The sequence below is a fragment of the Elgaria multicarinata genome, chromosome 14 (assembly GCF_023053635.1).
Source record: "Elgaria multicarinata webbii isolate HBS135686 ecotype San Diego chromosome 14, rElgMul1.1.pri, whole genome shotgun sequence".
Lineage (NCBI taxonomy): Eukaryota > Metazoa > Chordata > Lepidosauria > Squamata > Anguidae > Elgaria > Elgaria multicarinata.
The window spans coordinates 26,925,645-26,946,855 of record NC_086184.1 but is presented as its reverse complement, the minus strand read 5'-3'; the positions used below and the strand labels follow the sequence as shown (position 1 = coordinate 26,946,855).

At 44.8% G+C, this 21,211-nt stretch overlaps 1 protein-coding gene across 1 annotated transcript; it reads right to left on the bottom strand.

The window, feature by feature from the left end:
• Window positions 1-2,969: 2,969 nt before the first annotated feature.
• On the bottom strand, window positions 2,970-4,495 carry TMEM30B (transmembrane protein 30B). Its single transcript, XM_063141039.1, has one exon. The coding sequence runs from the start codon at window positions 4,493-4,495 to the stop codon at window positions 3,410-3,412; it is 1,086 nt and encodes a 361-aa protein (XP_062997109.1). The 3' UTR covers window positions 2,970-3,409.
• Window positions 4,496-21,211: the final 16,716 nt, after the last annotated feature.

Here is a 21,211-nt window from a genome sequence, read left to right as displayed (position 1 = left end):
AATTCCAAATGAAGAGAAAAGTAAAATGCTTAATGATACATAAGTAAGAACTGATGTAAGAATAGTGATTGTATTAAAGAGAAGATGCATAAAGACATAAGCCCAGATACATAAAGATGCATAAGATATATAAAGAAACAAAGGTGATTGTATTAATTTTATTGCTTGCTTGCTTTTATATCATGCCTTTCCCTCCCCCTCCAAGTAACCCAAGGGAGTGTACATAACCCTCCTAATCTACATTTTATCCTCACAACAACCCTGTGAGGTAGGTTAGGCTGAGAGTCTGTGACTATCCCAAAGTCACCCATTGAGCTTCCATGGCTGAGAGGGGACTAAGAACCCAGATCCCCCAAGACTCAGTCATGGGTGTTAGTAGTCTGAGGGCAAAACTGATTGTCCCTTGGTTCCAGCTATGTCAGTCCTCCAGAAGCTGTATGGAGATTACTTTTCTTCGATGCAACTGTGGACATTTGGCTGGTCACACAGCTGGGGGTGGGTGGGCAGAGCAAGGCCTCATGCAACATCCACTCCCTCGAGCAGCAAGGTGTAAAATTTACAAAGTTTACCTTACAAGGTTTAAAATTAAAATAATTTATTATCATAAGGCCATTTCTCAGGAGGAAAAAATAGGCACTATACATTTTTGAAAGTTTTAGGAAACTTGAGTTTTCATGGTGCCCTTCATTTTACTTCACATACAAGGAACTTCAGTATGCAAATCTCATGCAAGTGTATACTTATGCATTACGTAACTTCTATTAAAAAGAAATTGCATTATTAAAACGCAAGAGATCATACACATATCTGAAAAATACCACTGAAAATCTAGATATCTCACAAAGACAGCCATTGTGGCATATGAATTATCAAGAGAGCCATAGGGCTTTATAAAATAATCACCAGGTTTTATTATAAATACTAATGAAAAGCATTTTTTCCTTAATTTTGGCATTTGAATGATCAAGACTGCTATAGAAATTTATAAAAATAACTGGCTTTTTATTATGAAGATTTATGAAAAGGAACTTCCCCTTAATTGTTCCATGAACAGTTATGACATTGGTGCATGCCATCATTTCACATTTCAGCTGCTACAAGAACTCAGTTTCTCAGTAAGTGACTGGTTTATCATGGAAAAAAAAATATACTGAGTTATCCTGGATATTATAAGCACTGTACACAGAACAAATTTCTACACAAAATGTTTAGAACATCAAAATTACTGTTTTACAATTGCCTTAACTATACACTAACAGGTCTGTCTACCATTTTACATCTCTGTATGTACCATTTCACTGGTTTGTAGTGCATGGACGGGTGGCGGAAGCAGATGCTTATTTATACAACCACACAGAGATAAGCTTTGTGCAGAAATGCAAGTAGCAAAAGATCAAAGGACAAACATAGCTTTTTGGGTGTGTGTTTTTGAAAGCTACTACATAGAGGCAAGGCCTTTACATCCCAGTGTTGGGATAACAGCAGCCTAGAGCCATCTTTAAAAACAGAGAGAAAAAAGTAAAATGCTTGAAGACACAATCTTGAAATCGTTTGTAAACAGGTAAGGCCTGTTGACCTAGGACTATGGACTAACCTGTCTTGAAATATTCACTCAGCTCATAACAACCAAACATGATTCACCAGATCAGTGATTTGGTCTTCCAGTTGTTTTCAAATGTTACCTACACTGCTGCTCCAATCAAAAGTGGTAGGAAGTGCCTTGCAATCTGTGTATCATTTGCACAACTGAAGCTGCAGTTCAAGAGCTCTTCTTGTTATCCTGAAAATAGCATTCGTCTCACACACACACACAAACACACTTAAAATTCCACATCTGCCATGCAGAGGACCCACTCCTAACACAGTATGATCAGGAACGGAGTTTGCGCTTCCCTCCTGGTGTCCCTCATGATGTGTAGAAGGTAGCATTCAAGCATTTTGGTTGGTCCTAGTGAAAGTAGCGCTCAAGTGTGGATGGGACCAGCATGTCTATCTTCATGTGCCTTGGAGAATACAGTATTTAGCCATTGAGGGCAGAAACTACAACCAGAGAAAGGTGTTTTTTATACCTTCTGAATAAGGACTTTCCATTCCCTCCAAATGCTAAGAAATATTACATATTTTGGCTTCAATTGACATTTTACCTACTACACTGTCCAAAAATAATTAAAGGTTGTCATGTTTCCCTCCCCTTCTGTTCTCTGCCTACCCAGGAACCTTTGTGTTCCATTCAAGGCTGGAGACAAATCTGGGTAATAGCTGACCTTTATATTTTAAATAATGGGAGTCAGCTACTGCTTATACCAGAATCTTAGGTGTAACATGGTGCCTCCAGCACCTAGCAATGACTGAGTAATAAATTAATCCAGTCTGAAATCTCCTGTTGAGACTTCATCTAAAATGCAGACCATATCGCCACAACATCTAGCCTAATATTCATACTTGCTTGTGTCTCCACATCACCCTCTGCTTTTTGTATCACTATGAAGAGTTACAGTGAACTTTAAAACTTGCACATGATTTTGTTGCAGTTTGGTTAGTCCTAATAAAGATATTGTCCAATTGTGGATCCAAACTGGGAAGAAGAGAAGAAAAAACATCCCAGAACCCAAGGCATCAAACAATTGTGATGGCGAACAAAGCATTTGAAATAAAATATTAAACAGGTGAAGCTGGTGCATGTTCAGTTGCAAACAATTCTGAAACGTAATATGAACACCACCAGCATGTACACTTTGTATATTGCTGCATGTAGAATCCCCTGGTGCAAATTTACTGCAAATTGCTTTTGGTAGCAAAATGAGGCCACAAAATCATTCACCAGACAACAACACTAGAGGCCTTCAAGAGGCAGTGGACAACCATCTGTCAGGGATGCTTTAGGGTGGATTCCTGAATTGAGCAGGGGGTTGGACTCAATGGCCTTATAGGCCCCTTCCAACTCTACTATTCTATGATTCTAAGTCCATACAGAGCTAAAGGGAAATAAAAGACTCCTTAAAACTCTATACAATGCTACAAGAATCGAGTGATTCTATTGAGATTCTCAGCCTGGCTCAAGTCAAAGTGCTCTGGTCTGGTTCTCCCATCTCAGTATGAAAACATTGGCATGGTGCCATTTCTAGAAGGATGCTTCCTGCAGTATTTTGAGAACAGGCCATAGGTCTATAAGGACTAACCAGGTAAGAGCTTTCCACCTTAATTAAACAACCGTTTCCTTGGGGGACAGCCCTATAAGGAAGGCAGAAAAGCCAGCCATGTAGTGTTGGCCACTCTTGGCCGAAGCAGCCGGAGACAAAGATGACATCGTAAACTAGGGTTGATGAATTCTGCCAACATACAGGAAGAATGTGGCACACTTCCTGAAGCTATCTCCCCGCAAACATGTTGGCTTTCAGAGCTTTGTCCATTAATCTTCCTCATCCTGGTGCCGATATTTGATGTGCACAACCAACATCACAATGCCGGTGACAATGCAGACAGAGCCGAAGACGAGGTAGGTGATGCCCAAGAAAGGATTCTTTCCACCCATCCAGGAGAGCGTGCTGAAGATGATCTTCTTGCTGCCACGGAAAGAGAGGACCGGGTAATTGTATGTGATATTGAGATAGTACGTGCCGCGTGGCAGCCCCACGGTGAAATTCCCGTAGCGGACACGGGCATAGAGCTTGCGAAAGCTGGGTAAGGCGGCGATGCGCATCCACACGATGAAGTCCTCGTTGACGAAGCCGGTGTTGTTGATGTTGTTTTCATCCAAGTCGTAGACCGGGACAGGCCAGAAAGGGGGCTTGGCGGTGCCCCAGAAGGCGGCTTTCAGGGACCCATTGACAGGTTCTGGATTATGGAACTTGACGTTGGTGTCGGTCCACCAGGAGATGCCCCTCTTGTCCAGGGGCACCCGTTCCAGCAAGCCGCCCGCAACCGCCCGATAGAGCTCAAAGGTGTCGTTGAAGAGGCTGTTGGCCACAGAGCCGCAGGGCGCGATGGGTGTCCCCTTGGCGGTCTTTTGGTAGGGCTGGCACTCCTGGATGGGGTGGCGCAGCGCCGTGGAGTCGCCGCTGAGCTGCTCGTCGTCACGGGAGATGCTGTAGCGCCGGTTGTTCTGGAAGTAGTTGGAGAGCTGGTAGTAGAGGCAGACGGGCGCGGGGAAGTCCACCGGCAGCTCGAAGCGCACCAGGCAGCAGGGCCCGCGGCCGGGGAGGCTGCCGGCGAAGCGGGCGCAGGCGGAGCAATTGGGACCGTCCAGCACGCGGGTGTAGTCGATCTCGATCTCTTCGATGTGCTCCGAGGAGAAGTGGAGGCCCAGCCCGACGGCCACGAAGGCCAGGCCCAGGCAGAAGAAGAGCGGCAGCACCGTGCCGGCCGACAGCAGCGGCTGCCAGGCCGGCAGGCGCTGCTGCGTGAACGCCGTGTTGTCCGGCTTGTTTTGCGCCGCGGCGGCGGCGTCGCCGTCGGGCAACTGGGCGCCGCTGACGTCGTAAGAGGCCGAGGCCATCTTGTCGTCGGGGCGCTTCTCCTCCGCGAGAGCTGGGCCTGCTCGCGCGGGCTCGGCTGAGGAGAGGACGCGCAAGCCTCGCCCTCGAGGCTGCCGCGACGGCGGGAGAAGCGGCCCGGACCTTCTCCGGCGTCTCTCCCTCCCTCCCTCTCCTCTCGCTTCTGCACAGGTAGCGGCCCACCGGTGCCACCTCCGTTGGCCGCCGGCCCCGCCCCGCAGGTGTGCGAGGCCACGTCCCGGCGCGCGGCTTCCTCGCGTCACCGCCCACTCCAGGTGCGAGTCAAGGCGCGCTCGCCGCCGCCGCCGCCGCCAACTTGGCCGCTGCCTCCAGCCGTGCGAGGGAGCGAAGAGCCCCAGGTGGGCGCTCGGCGGGGGAGAAGGGCCCCTTCCCGCAGCCCAGGTGGGGACGCGTCTATCACACCCGCCCAGTCGCCTCGGGCACTTCCGCGGAAGAGGGAGCGGGGCGGAGGGAAAGAGAGGCTTGAGGGAAGACGTTGGCGCACGGTCCGTTCCACCTGCCTCGCCCCGCCCCGCCCGGAGGCGCCGCCACAGGTAAGAAAGGGCAGGGCCAGCCGCGGAGTTTTCGGTTGCCCGCAGCATTAGGGTGACCGTATGAAAAGGAGGACTGGGCTCCTGTATCTTTAACAGTTGCATGGAAAAGGGCGTTTCAGCAGGCATCCTTTTTATAGGGTGACCATATGAAAAGGAGGACAGGGCTCCTCCTGTATCTTTAACAGTTGTATTGAAAGGGGAATTTCTGCAGGTGTCATTTGTATATACGGGGAACCTGGTGAAATTTCCTCTTCATCACCACAAATAAAGCTGCAGGTGCCCTGCCCTCTTTTAAAATGGTCACTCCAGTATAGCTCCTGCAGCTTTAACTGTGGTGTTGAAGAGGGAATTTCACCAGGTTCTCCATATATGCAAATGTCACCTGCTGAAATTCCCTTTTCTATGCACCTGTTAAAGATACAGGAGCCCTGTCCTCTTTTTCATATGGTCACCCTACCTTTGTATATATGGGGAACCTGGTGAAATTCCCTCTTCATCACAGCAGTTAAAGCTGCAGGTGCCCTGCCCTCTTTTAAGCCTAGTCACTCTAGTATAGCTCCTGCAGCTTTAACTGTTGTGATGAAGAGGGAATTTCACCAGGTCCTCCATATATACAAATGATACCTGCTGAAATTCCCTTTTCTATGGAACTGTTAAAGATACAGGAGCCCTGTTTTCCTTTTCATATGGTCACCCTACGCAGCATGCCAAAATAAATGCATAAAGTCTTCAATGGCACAATCCTATGCGGGTTTAGACCGAACAACTTGCTTGGGGGGGGGGGGGTTGCTGGGAGTAGTGGAGGCTACTGACTCCTATTCTGACGGGGCGATGAATCCGCTCTGGAATTCAGTCAGAACTCTAAACGAGTTAGACAAGTGCTGATTCATAGCCCTGAAATAGGTTCAGTGCCTTGGATAGCTCATTTATTTATTTAAAACATTTGTATCCCGCCCTATTGTCATTAAGGTCTCAGGGCAGCTTACAGATAAACTCCTTTAGAGATCTAGCTGGTTCTGCTCAAGCCCAGAGTGAATTTACAGCCCCACTGACATAGGAGTCACCAGCCTCCACTGGCAGGGTGTTTTACGGCTCCCCCGCCCCCAGTCTAACACGCATAGGATTGCACCTCAAGGTGCCACAAAACTCTGTTGCTTTTTTCTACAGTGGACTAACACAGCTACCCTTTAGAAAATGGTCCTTACTCACCTTCCTGGGAGGGAAAACCCATTGAACACAATGGAACGTACTGTGGGGACTTGAGGGCTTCCAGGCAGAGAACTGAGGAATCACCAAATCACTTGTGCATCGGCCAAAAAGAGGACATTGCACACTTCAAAATTGTTCTAATTTAAATAGAATTGCAATGCATCTCCCCTTAGTGAGAAAGCCTATGACCGGGTGAGTTGTGTGCCTTTGCTCATTCTGTTGATGGGCAACTTCGAGGTCCACCCCTTCATTAGGATGGTTTAAAGCAGACTTGGACTGGACAGCTCTTCAAATAGAGGACTTCAAAATAGAGGAACGCCCTCATAGTAGCTCTTCAAACAGAGGGCTGTCTTCAATTGGAGGACAGTTCTCTGTAAAAGAGAACACATAGCCACCCTACGTGAAGTCCTAATGCTAACACTCAAAACACATTTTTGCAGCTCTTCAGTCTTTTCTCCCGTAACAGATTTTTTTTCCTGAGAAGAAGAAGAAGAAGAAGTAGCAGCAGCAGCAGCAGCAGCAGTGGCCATTGGAAAGCGCATAAATAAACCAGTATGGTAGCACAATAAAAGTCTCATTTGGAAGCACCCTCAGGCAAGGCTTTGATTGTGTAATCACCTTGCCTTATTCATGGAAATTTACATGGGGCTCCAGATTATGAAGTCTTCCAAAGAAAGACAATTTCCAAAGACAATTTCCTGAGGGTGACTGTTTCCAGAGGCCAATTGTGTTGTGTTGTGTTCAGCAGAAACAACAAAGAGTCTTGCAACACTTTAAAGACTTAACACATGGTTTTTTGTGGACTATAAAAGCCCAAGGCATAGGACTTGTACATGAGATGTAATGATTTTTGATTAGTAGTATTAGGAAGCAGCGGTTAAGAGGATTGCATTGTCATTCACCTTGGGACCAGGATACCTGAGAGAGCACCTTCCCCCTTACCAACCTGCCCAGAGGTCATTGGAGGGCATGCTCCTGCTGGTTCCACATGGATCTTTGGCTTGATTGAGGTCCACCAGGAAAAAACCTTTAGTGTGGTGGCCCCTTCTCTTTGGAACTCCCTGCCTCTAGAGGTCAGCAGGCGCCAAAACTATGCTGTTTACGGTGCCTCCTGAAAATAACTATTTTCCTGACCAGCCATTGTATTTTATGGGTACTTTGTTTTAAATTCTACAATTTTAATTTGCTGTTTTAATTGTCTTTCTTTTTACTGTTTTATTCCTATGTTCACTGCTCCAGAATCTATTTTAGATATGGAGCAGTATATAAATATTGTAAACAAACAAATAAATAAATTCACTTTGCCAGGAGTGTTTCTAGAATGCTTTCATTCTACACTAAGGGAGTGCAGGACGAGGACCTCAAAGCCTGCTTGGAAGTGACTTTTCATCCTAACATTCTCAGTGAACAGCCCTGTTCAGAGTCCCTAGTCATTTTTTAAATCAATTTTTTATTGTGATTTTTTAAAACGAAAAAAGAACAAAAAGAAAAATAGCATATATTACACATAAATGTCCGTAAAAGCAAACCAAATGTTTGAGTAGAAGTCCATTTGTAAATGGTGCCTGTATACCACTCTTTCAAATGTTGCTATTGTTGTTAAGTCTTCAATCCATTGTATTATAGGGAGTGTGGTTTTATCTTTCCAATATTGTAGAATAATTATTTTGGCAGTGAAAAGGGCATGAAAAATCCATTTACTTTGACCGTGTGTTATTTTCCAAGAAGCTGGTATGTAGTTTAAGATGACATGCACATCTGAAAATATTAAAGTGCTTTTCTAATATGTCTGCTAATTTCCTCCCAAAAGGCGGCAACTATTTGACATTTCCAGAACATATGAACAAAAGAAGCATTAGCCATGTGACACTTTCAACAATTAGTCGATTTGAACAAACCTTTATTAAACAGACGCTGTGGCGTGGAATATACCCAAAACAGTATTTTCTGCTTGATAAAACATAAACGAGATCCATTGACATATCAGATTCCGATGCCAAAACATTGGTCCATTGATTCTATAAAATAGGACATTCCAATTCCCTATTTATTCTCCTATGAAAGTGGTATGAAAGCAGTATTAAAAAGGCAGGAGCCACACTACTGCTTTATAGCGGAATTGAAGTGCACTGACAACTGTTGGGACACATGACACAGACCATATACTGCTTTCATACCACTTTCATAGTGTTATATCCTGCTTGGTGTAGATGTGTCAATGGGTCCCAACAGTTGTCAGTGCACTTCAGTACCACTATAAAGCAGTAGTGCAGATCCTGCCTTTTATATACCGCTTTCATAGTGGAATATCCTGCTTGATGTAGATGAGCCCCTAGAGTCTAACAAATGTTGCAGTTGCAAATACTGCCATTCATCTGTGGCAGGTAATTTAAAATTATCATGTAGAGTTGAAAATAACAAACTCATCATCTGCACCCAATAATTGATCCAGAGTAAAAATCATTCTGTCTGTCCAAGGCCTTTGCTAGGCCTAAGTGAAAATCCGGGGGAGAAGAGGGGAGACCTCGCTTTATGAATAATGCGAGATCTCGCCTTCATTTACACACGAGTCACTACGAGCTCAAGAAGAGAGCCGTTGTGTGCCCACCATTTTAAAAAAAACTTTTAAAGGGCCAGCTGCACGAGAGACAATGTAAGAGTTGTTGTGTGTTATTTAAAAAAAATTGATTTCCTCGCTCCCCCCATCCTAGCCCCGATGGGCACAGCAAGTAATCTCGTGGAGCCAGGAAAAGCCGCAGAAATGGGCGACACCCTCTTGGTCTCACCAGAGACTGTGAGAAAAAGCGGGTCCAAAGTGTAGGGCTTTATCCCAGGGCCAGGGAGGGATGATCCCTCTCTGAGCCCGGGATCCCCTGTGTGTCATCTGGACGCACGGGTGAAACCTGGTATCAGCCCGGGATAACCCTTGGTCTAGGAAAGGCCCAAGTCTGCCATAAAAACATTTTTCCTATTCTTAAATCTGGGTTTCTCCTATAGTCCAAGAAGCCTTTGCTTAATATGCAGCCTTGAATCTCTGTTTTTGCTTCTTTTAAATTTTAACTGCTTTATTCTGTTTTTATTTTCATTTTATCTTGTACACCGCTCTGAAATTTTTCAATGGGGAGCGGTATATAAATATTCTAAATAAATAAATAAATAAATAATAGAGTCAGATTAGCATGAGAAAACGGATCAAAATGTAATTGGCATGACGTTATATGCTACACATCTCTAACTGCTAAGTTTGTGGGAGGAGCCCTTTCCACTTTAATATGCTGAGAACCTAGTGCCATCAATTTGGAAAGAGGCTCCAAATAGGATGATTCCAAAACTGTTGAAGGTAGAAAATCGAATCTAAGTGGAAAGGACCAAAATTTGGTGCAGGTGCGCAAATAAGCCCAATGAAAAGGTCTGGAAAGCCTTTTCAGGGATATTCTTGGTGGACAGGAACCCCCAAAGAATTTACAAACAAAGTATTAAGTTTTTGAAAATATTTGCTAGGTATAAGTAAAGAGCTTCCATGTATAACATAAACAATTTGAGGTATAGTATTCATCTTAAGTGTATTAACCTTGCCCCATAAACTTAACTTTAAGGATGCCTATCTATCAATATCTCATGAAATATCATGAATCAACTAATTTAGATTTAATTTAATCATTTGAGATATGTCTCCGGGAATGATTATTCCCTGTCTCTGGGAAAGATTAATAACCTCTGCCGCTCCTCCTCCCCTGCTCCTCCCCTCCGAGTTCATGGGATTACTATCTTCAAGGGCGCAATCAATAGGATTGTGCCCTTAGTAGACTTGGCCTTACAATCAATAGGACCATAAAATTCTACAGCCACCTAGAGGAAAGGGTTGTTGTTTCTTCACTGACCACTTGAAAATTGCTTGGCATCTCAGCAAACAACTTAATAAATTTATTTTGTTCTACAAATCAAAACACATACAGCATATTTTAATTTCAATTCTTCAGTGCCAGTACCATTGCCAAAACCATTGTATTGTGAAAATCGTGGGCCTTAGGCCAGGAGTTTGTTCTCTTGTTTGATAAGCCACTCCAGGTCGAAACATCTCTGTCAATAGAAAATAAATCCAGTGCATCTAAAAGACAGATGGCACAAGAGGAAAAGGCGATGGGGAGGGAGGAGGAAAAAAGAAAGCACCAGTTCTTAAAGCTATAAGGTTCTAAGGATCAGGTTTAACGTAACAGTTCAGGGCAATAAGGAGCCAAAAGAAACTGATCTCTTTGGAGAGCCAGTGGGGTGGCCCTGCTTCTTCCCACTTCTCCATCTGCTGCAACCTAGTGGAAATGTGCCTTAAACCAATTTAAAGTTTAAAATGTTCCTGGGCTGATGGGTCAGCAACCACAGATAGAGGCTCAAGGAAGATATGCAGACTGGCTCTAAGAACAAATACAACCATTGCAGTGTTATCAGACATTCACTTTTACAGTTACATTTCCCCTTTTTTGGAAATGTAGAAAGGATGTGCAACATGACTATATGGACCAAAGCAGGCATTGCTTGCATGCTTCAAATCGTGTGAAGTAATTCTGTAAACTTAAGCCTTAGCTAGACCTAAGGTTTATCCCGGGATCGTCCTGGGGTTGTCCCTGCCTGCTCCCGGGATCCCTGTGTATCATTTACAGGAACAGGGATGACCCCAGGACCTCCATTGTAGTGATTCAAGGATTGTAGCCATAATAGGTTCTGTACCAGGAAGAGGTTTGAAAACCCTGAGCACCGACACACCCAGACCAGTTATTTCCTTGTTTTTTTTTAATCTTTCCCTGCTTTATAGGAATTTACAAGGGTACAGTTAAGAAAACATTGACTTGCACAAGCCAATCAAAATTTATCTTCTTTTTACATTAAGTTAATAATTATTCAGTAGAGAAGGAATAGCTTCCTTGGAGTTTCTGTCACACAACACTATTTAGACTGCAGTTCAACGCACATTTACCTGGGAGTGTGAACAATGGGTTTAGCTTCTGATTAACATGCAAAATTGCAGTGTGGTATCTTTAAGAAAGTGACTCTTATTCTTCTGTTGTAGCTGTTCTTACACATGTTTAAACTGGTCATTTGATAACTGTCCCCTGAGATGAAAGCTGAAATGAAAAGGCACAAGCTGTGAAAATATTTTAATATTTATTTCAAAAGTATTGATTTATGCAAGATAGGAAAGCTGCCCTATAAAGAATCAAATCATTAGCCGATGTAGCTCAGTTTTGTCAACACTGACTGGCAGCAGCGCTTCCAGGGTTCCAGACAAGGGCTTTTCCCAGCCCTAACTGGAGATGCCAGGGATTGAACCTGGGACCTTCTGCATGAAAACCAGGTGCTCTACTGAGCCATGGCCTTTTCCTATGGTTATTTTTGTTGGATAATAGGAACAACTCCGCATACTTCCAGACACTAGGGGGTGATAGAGTATGTCCTATAGCTTGATGAGTTCCTATTACTTGCTCCTTCCCTTCCCTTTCCCTCTTCCTCTGCAGCAAGCACCATGCTATCTCTCCACAGAGGGGGCAGAGAAACCATATCTCATGTCTTCACTCAGTTACACTAATGCAGCCAGCTTTAAGTGGAGCTTGTAGTTCATAGAACCATAGAACAGTAGGGTTGGAAGGGGCCTATAAGGTCATCGAGTCCAACCCATGCTCAATGTAGGGATCTTCATTTAAATCATACCTGACAGATGGCTGTCTAGCTGCAGCTTGAATGCCTCTAGTGTGGGGGAGCCCATGACCTCCCTAGGTCATTGGTTCCATTATTATTATCATCATCATCATCATCATCATCATCATCATCATCATTATCATTATCATTTATATACTGCCCCATAGCCAAAGCTCTCTGGGCGGTTTACAAAAGTTAAAAATGGTGAACATTAAAATGAAATACTGTTAAAGAGTGTTAGATAGCCTTCTCTGATGATGTGTATAAAAGCCCTAATAAAGTAAGTTGATTTGAACTTCTTCTAAACTGGCTTCAGTCTGCATTCAGTGTAGGCTAGAACCATTTAGAAAGTACTACTACTGTGTTTAAATAAAAGATTCTAAAAGCTTCATCACATCTAGGTCAAAATGCGCAGCTCCCATTGTTTCTCTCTGTCGTCGCTTCGACGTGGCTTCCTAAAAACAGGAAGTAATGAGGCCCATTCAGTCTGGCAGGAGAGAGCAGCAACCGGACTTTTTCTGGGGCCAAAAGGGGCAGAAGACGCGAGAGAGGCGGACGACATCATGTGAGCAATCCGTGAGTCCAGAGCAATGAGCATGCAGTAAAACACTCGTCGGATGGAGGTTTAATACAATACTAAATGCTGTGTTGCCACACTTTCTTTGTAGAACTCTGCTTTAAGTCACAACAGACTTTCCAACAAATCCTCCCTACCTAATTTGACATGTGACCGGAACATCTTACAGTTTCTTTTTCTTTTAAAACATATGTGCACATATAAAGCTTGCTACAACCAAAGAAGGCATGCCTCACAAAGAAAACGGAAACTTTATTTTTAGAGATTAAACATTTCCTGTTCACCTGCTGTCATTAAAAGTTCCCCTCTGAGCTCATGCACATGGCAACGTGGCAGCAAAATAGTTAATGTGCTGTTTTGCTTGGGAGAGTTTCATAGGGTGACCATATGAAAAGGAGGACAGGGTTCCTGTATCTTGAATAGTTGTATTGAAAAGGGAATTTCAGCAGGTGTCATTTGTATATATGGAGAACCTGGTGAAATTTCCTCTTCATCACAACAGTTAAAGCTGTAGGTGCCCTGCCCTCTTTTAAATCTGGTCACAGTATAGCTCCTGCAACTTTAACTGTTGTGATAAAGATGAAATTTCACCAGGTGCGACATGCATACAAATGACACCTGCTGAAATTCCCTTTTCTATGCAACTGTTAAAGATACAGGAGCCCCCTATCCTCCTTTTCATATGGTCACCCTAAGTTCCATGAGCCAGAAATTAGATCCTTGTTTCAAACTTTCTCGTGGAATTACCCTTTGACAAAGAAATGTATGGATAAGTTATGTATGCAATGTGTATTCAGTTTTGACCACTTAAAAAATCCTATTGCACCAATGTGGAATATTTTGATGATGGAATCAACTTGACCCAATCCTGTTTAATTTGTTTATGCCCCAAAGCTCATGAACCTCAATTTATGTAATATTTATTTATTTGTTTAAAACACTTATATCGTGCTTTTCCTTCTAAGAGCTCCATCAGATGAGCGTTTGCTGCACGCTCGTTACTGGGCACTCACGGATTTTCGCGGGCCCCTCTCACAATGTCATCTGCCTCCTATGCCCCTCCTACCCCTTCTAGCCTTCTTCGCGTCACAGAAAATACCCCAGTCAAGTTATTTTTAAAGATGGAAGTTGCAGCTATCTTCTGCTGTGTGCAGGAGAAGCAGCAGGATGAAAATAGGCCACGTCCATGTTGTTTACTTCCTCTTTCAAAAGAGGAAGTAATGAGGGACAAATGCACGGGCAGAGAACTGACGGAAAGGAAACACGGTTTCCCCCTGTGTGATGATGCTCTAAGACAGCCTTCCTCAACCTGGGGCGCTCCAGATGTGTAGGACTGCATCTCCCAGAATGCCCCAGCCAGCTGGCTGGGGCATTCTGGGAGTTGTAGTCCTACACATCTGGAGCGCCCCAGGTTGAGGAAGGCTGCTCTAAGACCTCAAGGTGCATAACAGGAAAGACAAAACCATGAATTAAGAATTTTAATGAACTCCTGTAACCTAACATTGAAACTCAAAACACTATAACAGCAGCAAAAAATAAGAGGAAACAGCAACAATAATTTAATATTAAAAAAGGTTCTTCTTTTTTTTCGTTTAGAAGAGAAACTGACCTGTAGTGGAACCCTATACAAGTATACTCAAAAGTAAATCCCATCATTTTAAATAAGCTTACTTCAGCACAAGTATTTATTGCAGCCTCCCCTGCAGGCTGCTGCCATTCAGATGTGTTCCACTGCAACTCCTATCATCCACAGTCACCAGCCATTTGCTATGCTGCTTGGGGATGATGGGAGTTGTCATCTAACATATCCTGAGGGAGCCAGGTGGAACAAGGCTGGTGCATAAGGTTGCAGCCAAAATCTGATATTCGTGGCAGCTTCATAGAAATCAAGGGCAGCATTCCCTAAATGGCGCACACAAAATGCTTTTTTCATTTGTAGCAGAGAGCGTGAGAAGCCATTGTTTTCTTGCTCTTCCTTTTCAGATGTTGTGTCTTTTGTTTTCTATGAAAGTGAAGCAAGACTATTGCCCCAAACTATATGTAGCAATCTGAATTTCAAGAGGATTAGTTCATTCATTTGATCTGAATTAATTACAGGAATGGGTGAATGAAAGGTCATTGAATAGTGAAATCATCTGGGACTTTTGCTATAAACAAATTGCATGTCAGTGTAAAAAAGGCTCAGACATGCTTTTCCTCTTCAAAATAACATTCATTTACAGGGAAAGGGAATGTTTCATATATGTGCAGAGATTTTGGTTTGATTTGTAATTATTTTTAAAAAAATTGTTTCTGAGATGATTAGAATATTGATATTGTATTTGAAATATCTTATTGAAATGCTTACTGAGTTTTATGTATTGGTGCTATTGTTTGTTTACTTTATATATTGTGAGCTACCTTGAAATACCTAGATTATATGATTGTCATGTGGTCTCTCCTGGGCTTGTATTTCTTTTTGATATAGCCATGGTTTATGGGTGTGGGTGTGTATGTGTGATCCCATTTACGGGCCCTGATGACTTAACCCTTCCTCTGAGCAATTTTTCAACTGATAATCACCCCCTCGAGCTACAATGTCCCCCAATGGCACTTTCAGGAGCAAATATTAACTTGGGGAGTGGGAAAAACAGTATGTGGGGTGGGTTTAAAAACACTCTCTTCCCTTCACACCCTGGTCCTGATCCAGGGTGTGAAGAGAAGGCTGAGTGGAGACATGATAGCACTCTTCAAATACTTAAAAGGTTGTCACACAGAGGAAGGCCAGGATCTCTTTTCGATCATTTTTAATTTTTTTCCTTTCACATTAGAATTCCATGCGTATTTTCATGTGTCCCTTTCCAAATGTACACATCAGCAGTGCACATCATCAAAATGTACACATTCTTCTCCCATGGGACGAAGTGTATTTGTGTGCATTTCCCCAAAGTAATGCCTTTTTATGCACATTTTTCAAACGTACATATGTTGTCAAACACATTTTTGGTTGTTGTTGTGTGAATCATATTGCAAGTTTAGAAGTGTATGGACTTCAGCAGCAGATTGCATCCAAGTCCATGTTTAGTCCAGAAGGCGCAAACTGGAAAATCTTGATAAAAACAACAAGCGGAAACAAGTTTCTCATACATCCCTATGGGGAACCCCACACACCCCACCACTGAGCTGTAAATATAATGGCAAAATGCACCCTTTCCCAATCTGATGTCCTCTAGTTGCGTTAGACTACAGTTAAAGTTCCAAGCCTAACTCTGGGACTTCTCTCCAGCACTGCTCAATAATCATACAAAAACCCTTTGAAGTTAGGTCAGTGTTACTATGGCCGTACTATTGATAGATGTGGGGGGAGGGGAGGGGCTGAGGCCAAGAGTGAGTGGCTTGCCTAAGACCACGTAGTGAAGTCATGGCAGAGGTGGTGATATTTGACTTCCTGGTTCATAGCTCCCTTTCACACTGTTTCTCAAGGAAGCTGGAACATAAATAACAGCTGGCAGTAAAATGACTGAAGTAAAAACAAGACCAACGCTGTGGTGCACACATAACTCATCGAATGCCTGGGTCCTTGAACACAGTTTCTTTTGTTAAGCAATGCTGTTTTTGTTATCCTTGTGCAACTTTGGGCACTCTAGGGGCGTTACTAGACGAGGCTCTAGCGCGCGTTACCTTCCGCAGTCACGTCGAGGCTTCCAGATGACGTTCACGAGGATCCGCCGTTATCCCGCGGTGAAGCCTCTTTCTCCCGACTTTAAAAAAGTGAGTTTTAGGACGCCTTTTCCTGCTGTCCCGCGGTAATTCGGAGTACGTGTGGGAGGATGTGAGGTCACTGCGGTCCGCACTGGGCAGGAAAAGGCGTGCTAAGGGGGAGTGGTCAGCGGCTTCGGTCAAGCCGCCTCCGCCATTTGCGCGCAGTCCGGCAGCTGGGGCAGCGCGGCGGAGCGGCTTTTTTTTTTTATTTCCCCAGTGACAGTTTGCGCAGGAACGGAGGACCGGAAAAGTGGCTGGTGACTCCTTGCGGTGGGCAGCTACCGTGGCCGCATAATGGCGGTGCTGTACGCTGCCTGTTAGTGTGGGTACCAGGCTGGCAGAGGGCAGAGCTGTTTGTGGGCTGCTGCCATGGCTACGGCCAGATGTGGGTTGGCTCCTTGGGATGGGGCACAGGGCACAGAGGCGGTCATCGCCGCCGACACCTCAGAGGCATGATGGGAGATGTAGGCACAGAGTGGCCATGCAGACGATTGACCTCGGGTCATATGACACCCGCCACGACCCCCATCAGGAAGTGAGCGCATCAATGTTGACCCTCAACAGCACCAGCAGCACTTCGGCTGGCACTGGCACTGCCGCCGCTGCCGCCGCCAGGGCCGGCGGCGGCATCGCTGACGGCTGCGCAAGTTTGCGGTCTTTCGGACGTGCGCAAACCGTGCAGCGAGCGAAAAAAAAAGCCGCGGCAATCAGGCCGGTGTGGCTGCGCAACCGTTCTCGCGGCGGCAGCAGCACAACCGGCGCAAACTTCCACCACAAATCGAAGGCAGGTGTGGATGATGAGGCGTCACGGCTGAACGGGAAAAGCCGCTTTCACCGCTCCTCAACGACGGAACACCCGGTAGGTCTAGCAACGCCCTAGGTCTTCCATCTGAGTGCTTTTAAGATCGATTACTAGTTAAACATCAACAGAACTGATGGTTTCAAAGAAGAGGAATGGCGATTTCATTAAAACAAAAGAGGACTTTACCAAAAGATTGGGGTTTGTTTTAATTTTAGCTTTTCCTTTTGAAGGATGTTTGTGAGATAGGGTGGAAGTATATCCCATTGAAAACAATGAGATTTAAATCCATGTGTTGTGTTTAGAGTCACAGCATTAATGACATTAGGACAAGATTCATGTTGATGCTGTGTGTTCTGTGCAAAAGTGTCAGGGCCTACTTCTTTCCATGTATAGGGAAATCCCCAGGAATCCTCAGTGGAGGCTGGTGGCTCTGAGGTCAGTGGTGTAGTGAATCTTCTCCTGTTTCAGTCAGAACTCTAAAGGAGATTCTGTATTGAAATCCACTGACACCAGAACCACCAGCTGCCACTGTTGGGTGGGTTTTTTGTTTGTTTTTTGTTTTGTTTTTGTTTTTGCAGAGTTTCCAATTCTTCATGCAGAGCGCTGTGGGTGGGTGGGTAGGTTCTGCATGCACCAAGAATGGATCTGCTGATCTGTGTGGAAATTTCATTGCAAGCAGGCTGGGAGTGGGGAGCGCTTGCACAATCTTGCTTCCTCTCCTTCTACCCATACATATTCAAAATAAGACTGGGAAAGTACTTTAGCTTTAGAGGATTGGGATAAGGACTTAAGGCATGCTTCTCAAGGGCATCATTAATCCTGGGCCCATAAGGTCCCAGTCCGAACTCTATTTCCCCTGGCCCTGGATTTATCTCACAGAATCATAGAATAGTTGAGCTGGAACGGGCATATAAGGCCATCGAGAGCTGGTGTGGTGTAGTGGCTAAAGTGTTGGAGTCGGGAGATCTGGGTCCCCACTCAGCCAGGGAAGCTCACTGGGTGACTTTGGGCCAGTCACTAACTCTCAGCCAAATCTACCTCCCAGGGTTCTTGTTGTGAGAATAAAATGGAGAGGAGGATGACTATGTATTTATTTATTATTTATTAATTAATTACATTTCTATACCACCCAATAGCTGGCGCTCTCTGTGCGGTTCACAAAAATTAAAACCATTCAAAGTATAAAACAACAGTATAAAGCCATAATATAAAATAGTACAATATAAAAGCTCAACCAGATAAAAACAGCAGCAATGCAAAATTACAAATTTAAAACACCAAGTTAAAATGTATTTATAGACTGTTAAAATGCTGGGAGAATAAAAAGGGTTTTGCAGAGTTTCCAATTCTTCATGCAGAGCGGCGTCTTAGACCTGGCGTCTAAAAGCATATAATGTAGGTGCCAAGCGAACCTCCTTAGGGAGCTCATTACACAGCCGGGGTGCCACAGCAGAGAAGGCCCTGCTCCTCCTGGTAGCCACCTGCCTCACTTCCTTTGGCAGGGGCTCGCGGAGAAGGACCCCTGAGGATGACCTTAGGGTCTGAGCAGGTACATACGGGAGGAGGCGTTCCTTCAGATAGCCTGGCCCCAAGCCATTTAGGGCTTTAAATGTTAATACCAGCACTTTGAATCGGGCCCAAACCTGGACTGGCAGCCAATGAAGCTGGAAAAGGACTGGGGTGATGTGGTTTCGTCAGCCAGTCCCTGTTAGGCTGCCCTGTTTTGTACCAGCTGAAGCTTCCGGACCGTTTTCAAAGGCAGCCCCACGTATAACGCATTGCAGTAATCCAAACGAGAGGTTATCAGAGCATGGATCACTGTAGCTAGGCTATCTCTGCCCAGATAAGGGCGCAGCTGGTATATCAGCCTAAGTTGATAAAAGGTGCTCTTTGCCACTGAGTTCACCTGTGCCTCAAGTGACAGTTCTGGATCCAAGAGCACCTCCAAACTACGGACCCGATCCTTTAGGGAGAGTGCAACCCCGTCCAGGACAGGGCAAGCATCACCTCGGCAAACATCATGTATGTCACCTTGGGTTCCTTGGAGGAAAAAAGGTGGAATATAAATGCAAATCATCATCATCATCCCCTGCTCAATGCTTGCTGCTCTCCAAAGTGCTTGCCCTTCAGAGTTCTGACTGGTTCTGAGTGAAACCCAGAGTGGATTCACCACCAGCAGGAATCCCTGTTGTTATCTCTGATCTGAGTTTGGAGACCACAGCAAGGAGATGGGCAGCGGGGGACTTGCATCATCCGAGTCGCCTTTGCTCTCTTTCCAGTGCTGCCGATGGAGATGTTCGTAGACATATATAGGCAGAGGCTGCTCTTCCAAGTAGCTGAACCTTCCTTCGCAGTCCTCTTGCTGCTCCTGATGGCATACTAGTTTGGGGCAATTGAGAAGGTGCCCGTCTTGATCATCACTGGGAGGAGCGGTCATCGAAATCCATTTATATACCACTTCCCATCAGGTGATGAGCAGAGCACAAAGCCAGGGACTTGGCTGGCTAGGAGGAGCCCCTGCTTCATTCAGCACTGGCTGAGTCTTTCTCCATGTCTCTCCTCAGCATAGAAAATGTGAAACTGGGTGGAGTGATGACATCAGTGGCCATAGCAGCACGCACTGACATCATCCAGCCTGTAGAGGGCCGGATCAGATGGGCGTCAAGGCTAGGCATGGTTGGACACTTGCCAAGGGCCGACACCGCAACAGGGACCCACTGGCAGGAGCCCCTTGGAGTTGCTCCTCTTCTTCATTGCACCCTGCTTCTTCACCTGCCTCTTGCTCTGACCCAGACGATGGCGATGGTGAGACGGAAGAGCAGGAGGTGGCACTGCCAGCTGGCTTACTGGCGCTCTGCCTGTCAAGAAGCAAGCAGGAGCAATGGTGAGAAAAAGAATGAGGAGCAGGAACAGTTGGTGACAGTGGCGGCGAGAAGGTAGATTCACTGACGTAGGGGGTTCATTGGGGTGTATTGCCCAAGGGCCATAGAATCATAGGATAGTAGTGTTGGAAGGGGCCTATAAAGCCATCGAGTCCAACCCCCGGCTCTAGGTCCTCCAAAACCTAGAGCTGTTACTGGGCCTGATAGGGGGCCCCCACCGAAGATTAGTTCCGTGCCTCCATGTAAGCTGTTGAGTTGCAACAAATTATTAGGCTGAATGAAAAAGTAACAATGCAACAATACAGAAGGCAGCAGTTGGAGCCAGCTGTTACCGCTCCTGAAGATTTGCGTTTTCTGGCTGGGGATCTAAGTTGTGATATTCTGACTCGGAGGAAGCATTGCAAAACAGGTGGAAGAAGCCGGAGGCCTGAAGCTCAGTTATTGCAACCATTCAGTTATCACGCTGTTTTTGTAAACCGTTTGCGCTCGGTTGCTGTTAACAACTTGTTTCGTTAACTATTTATGCTCGACTGTTGCAAAACAATTTACGTTTGATATATGATACCGTACAACAGCTATAGAAAATGTTTGTTCGCCCCAGTTCTTTTGATGTCATTTAATATCCTAGCAGTTGTGTGCTGGTTAGCATCACTCTGTTTTGAATGGAAAAAGTAGCCGGCTTTCCACAGCACAGGCAGCAAGATGTTTAATGCAATTATTTATTCTTTGGGTTGGAGGCCGAGAAGTTTTTAAGGGAGTTGAAGGCGATATAATGGTGACATTTGCTCAATAGCTTGTGCAACGTTGACATGAAATGATGAAGAGTGAGATGCAAAATCGGTCAAGTGTAAAATGTTTTATGAATAGGTTTCTTAACATCTTTTGAGGTATGCCTGAAAAATAAATAAATAAACCCCAACCCTATTTTCTCTTTGCAGTCCTATAGTTTGAGGTCACAGTGTTTTAGCAGAAACACATACAGCACTTTCATCAGCAGAAGGTTTCAAACCAGGATCAATACTTGCAGAATCTTCTTTCCAGAACCTGTGTGTGTGTGTAGCAAATACCTATGCCAATGTCTTCTTCTAGTCACCAGCTATTCTCCAGGTTATCAAGCAGAGGTATTTCTTGTCACTTGCTACCTGATTCTTTGAATTGGAGATGATGGGGATTGATAGGGTGACCATATTTGGGAAACCAAAAAAGAGGACACCTAGTGTGTGTGTGTGGAAGCAGCTTTCTGAGTCCTGCAAAAAGTACGTTAT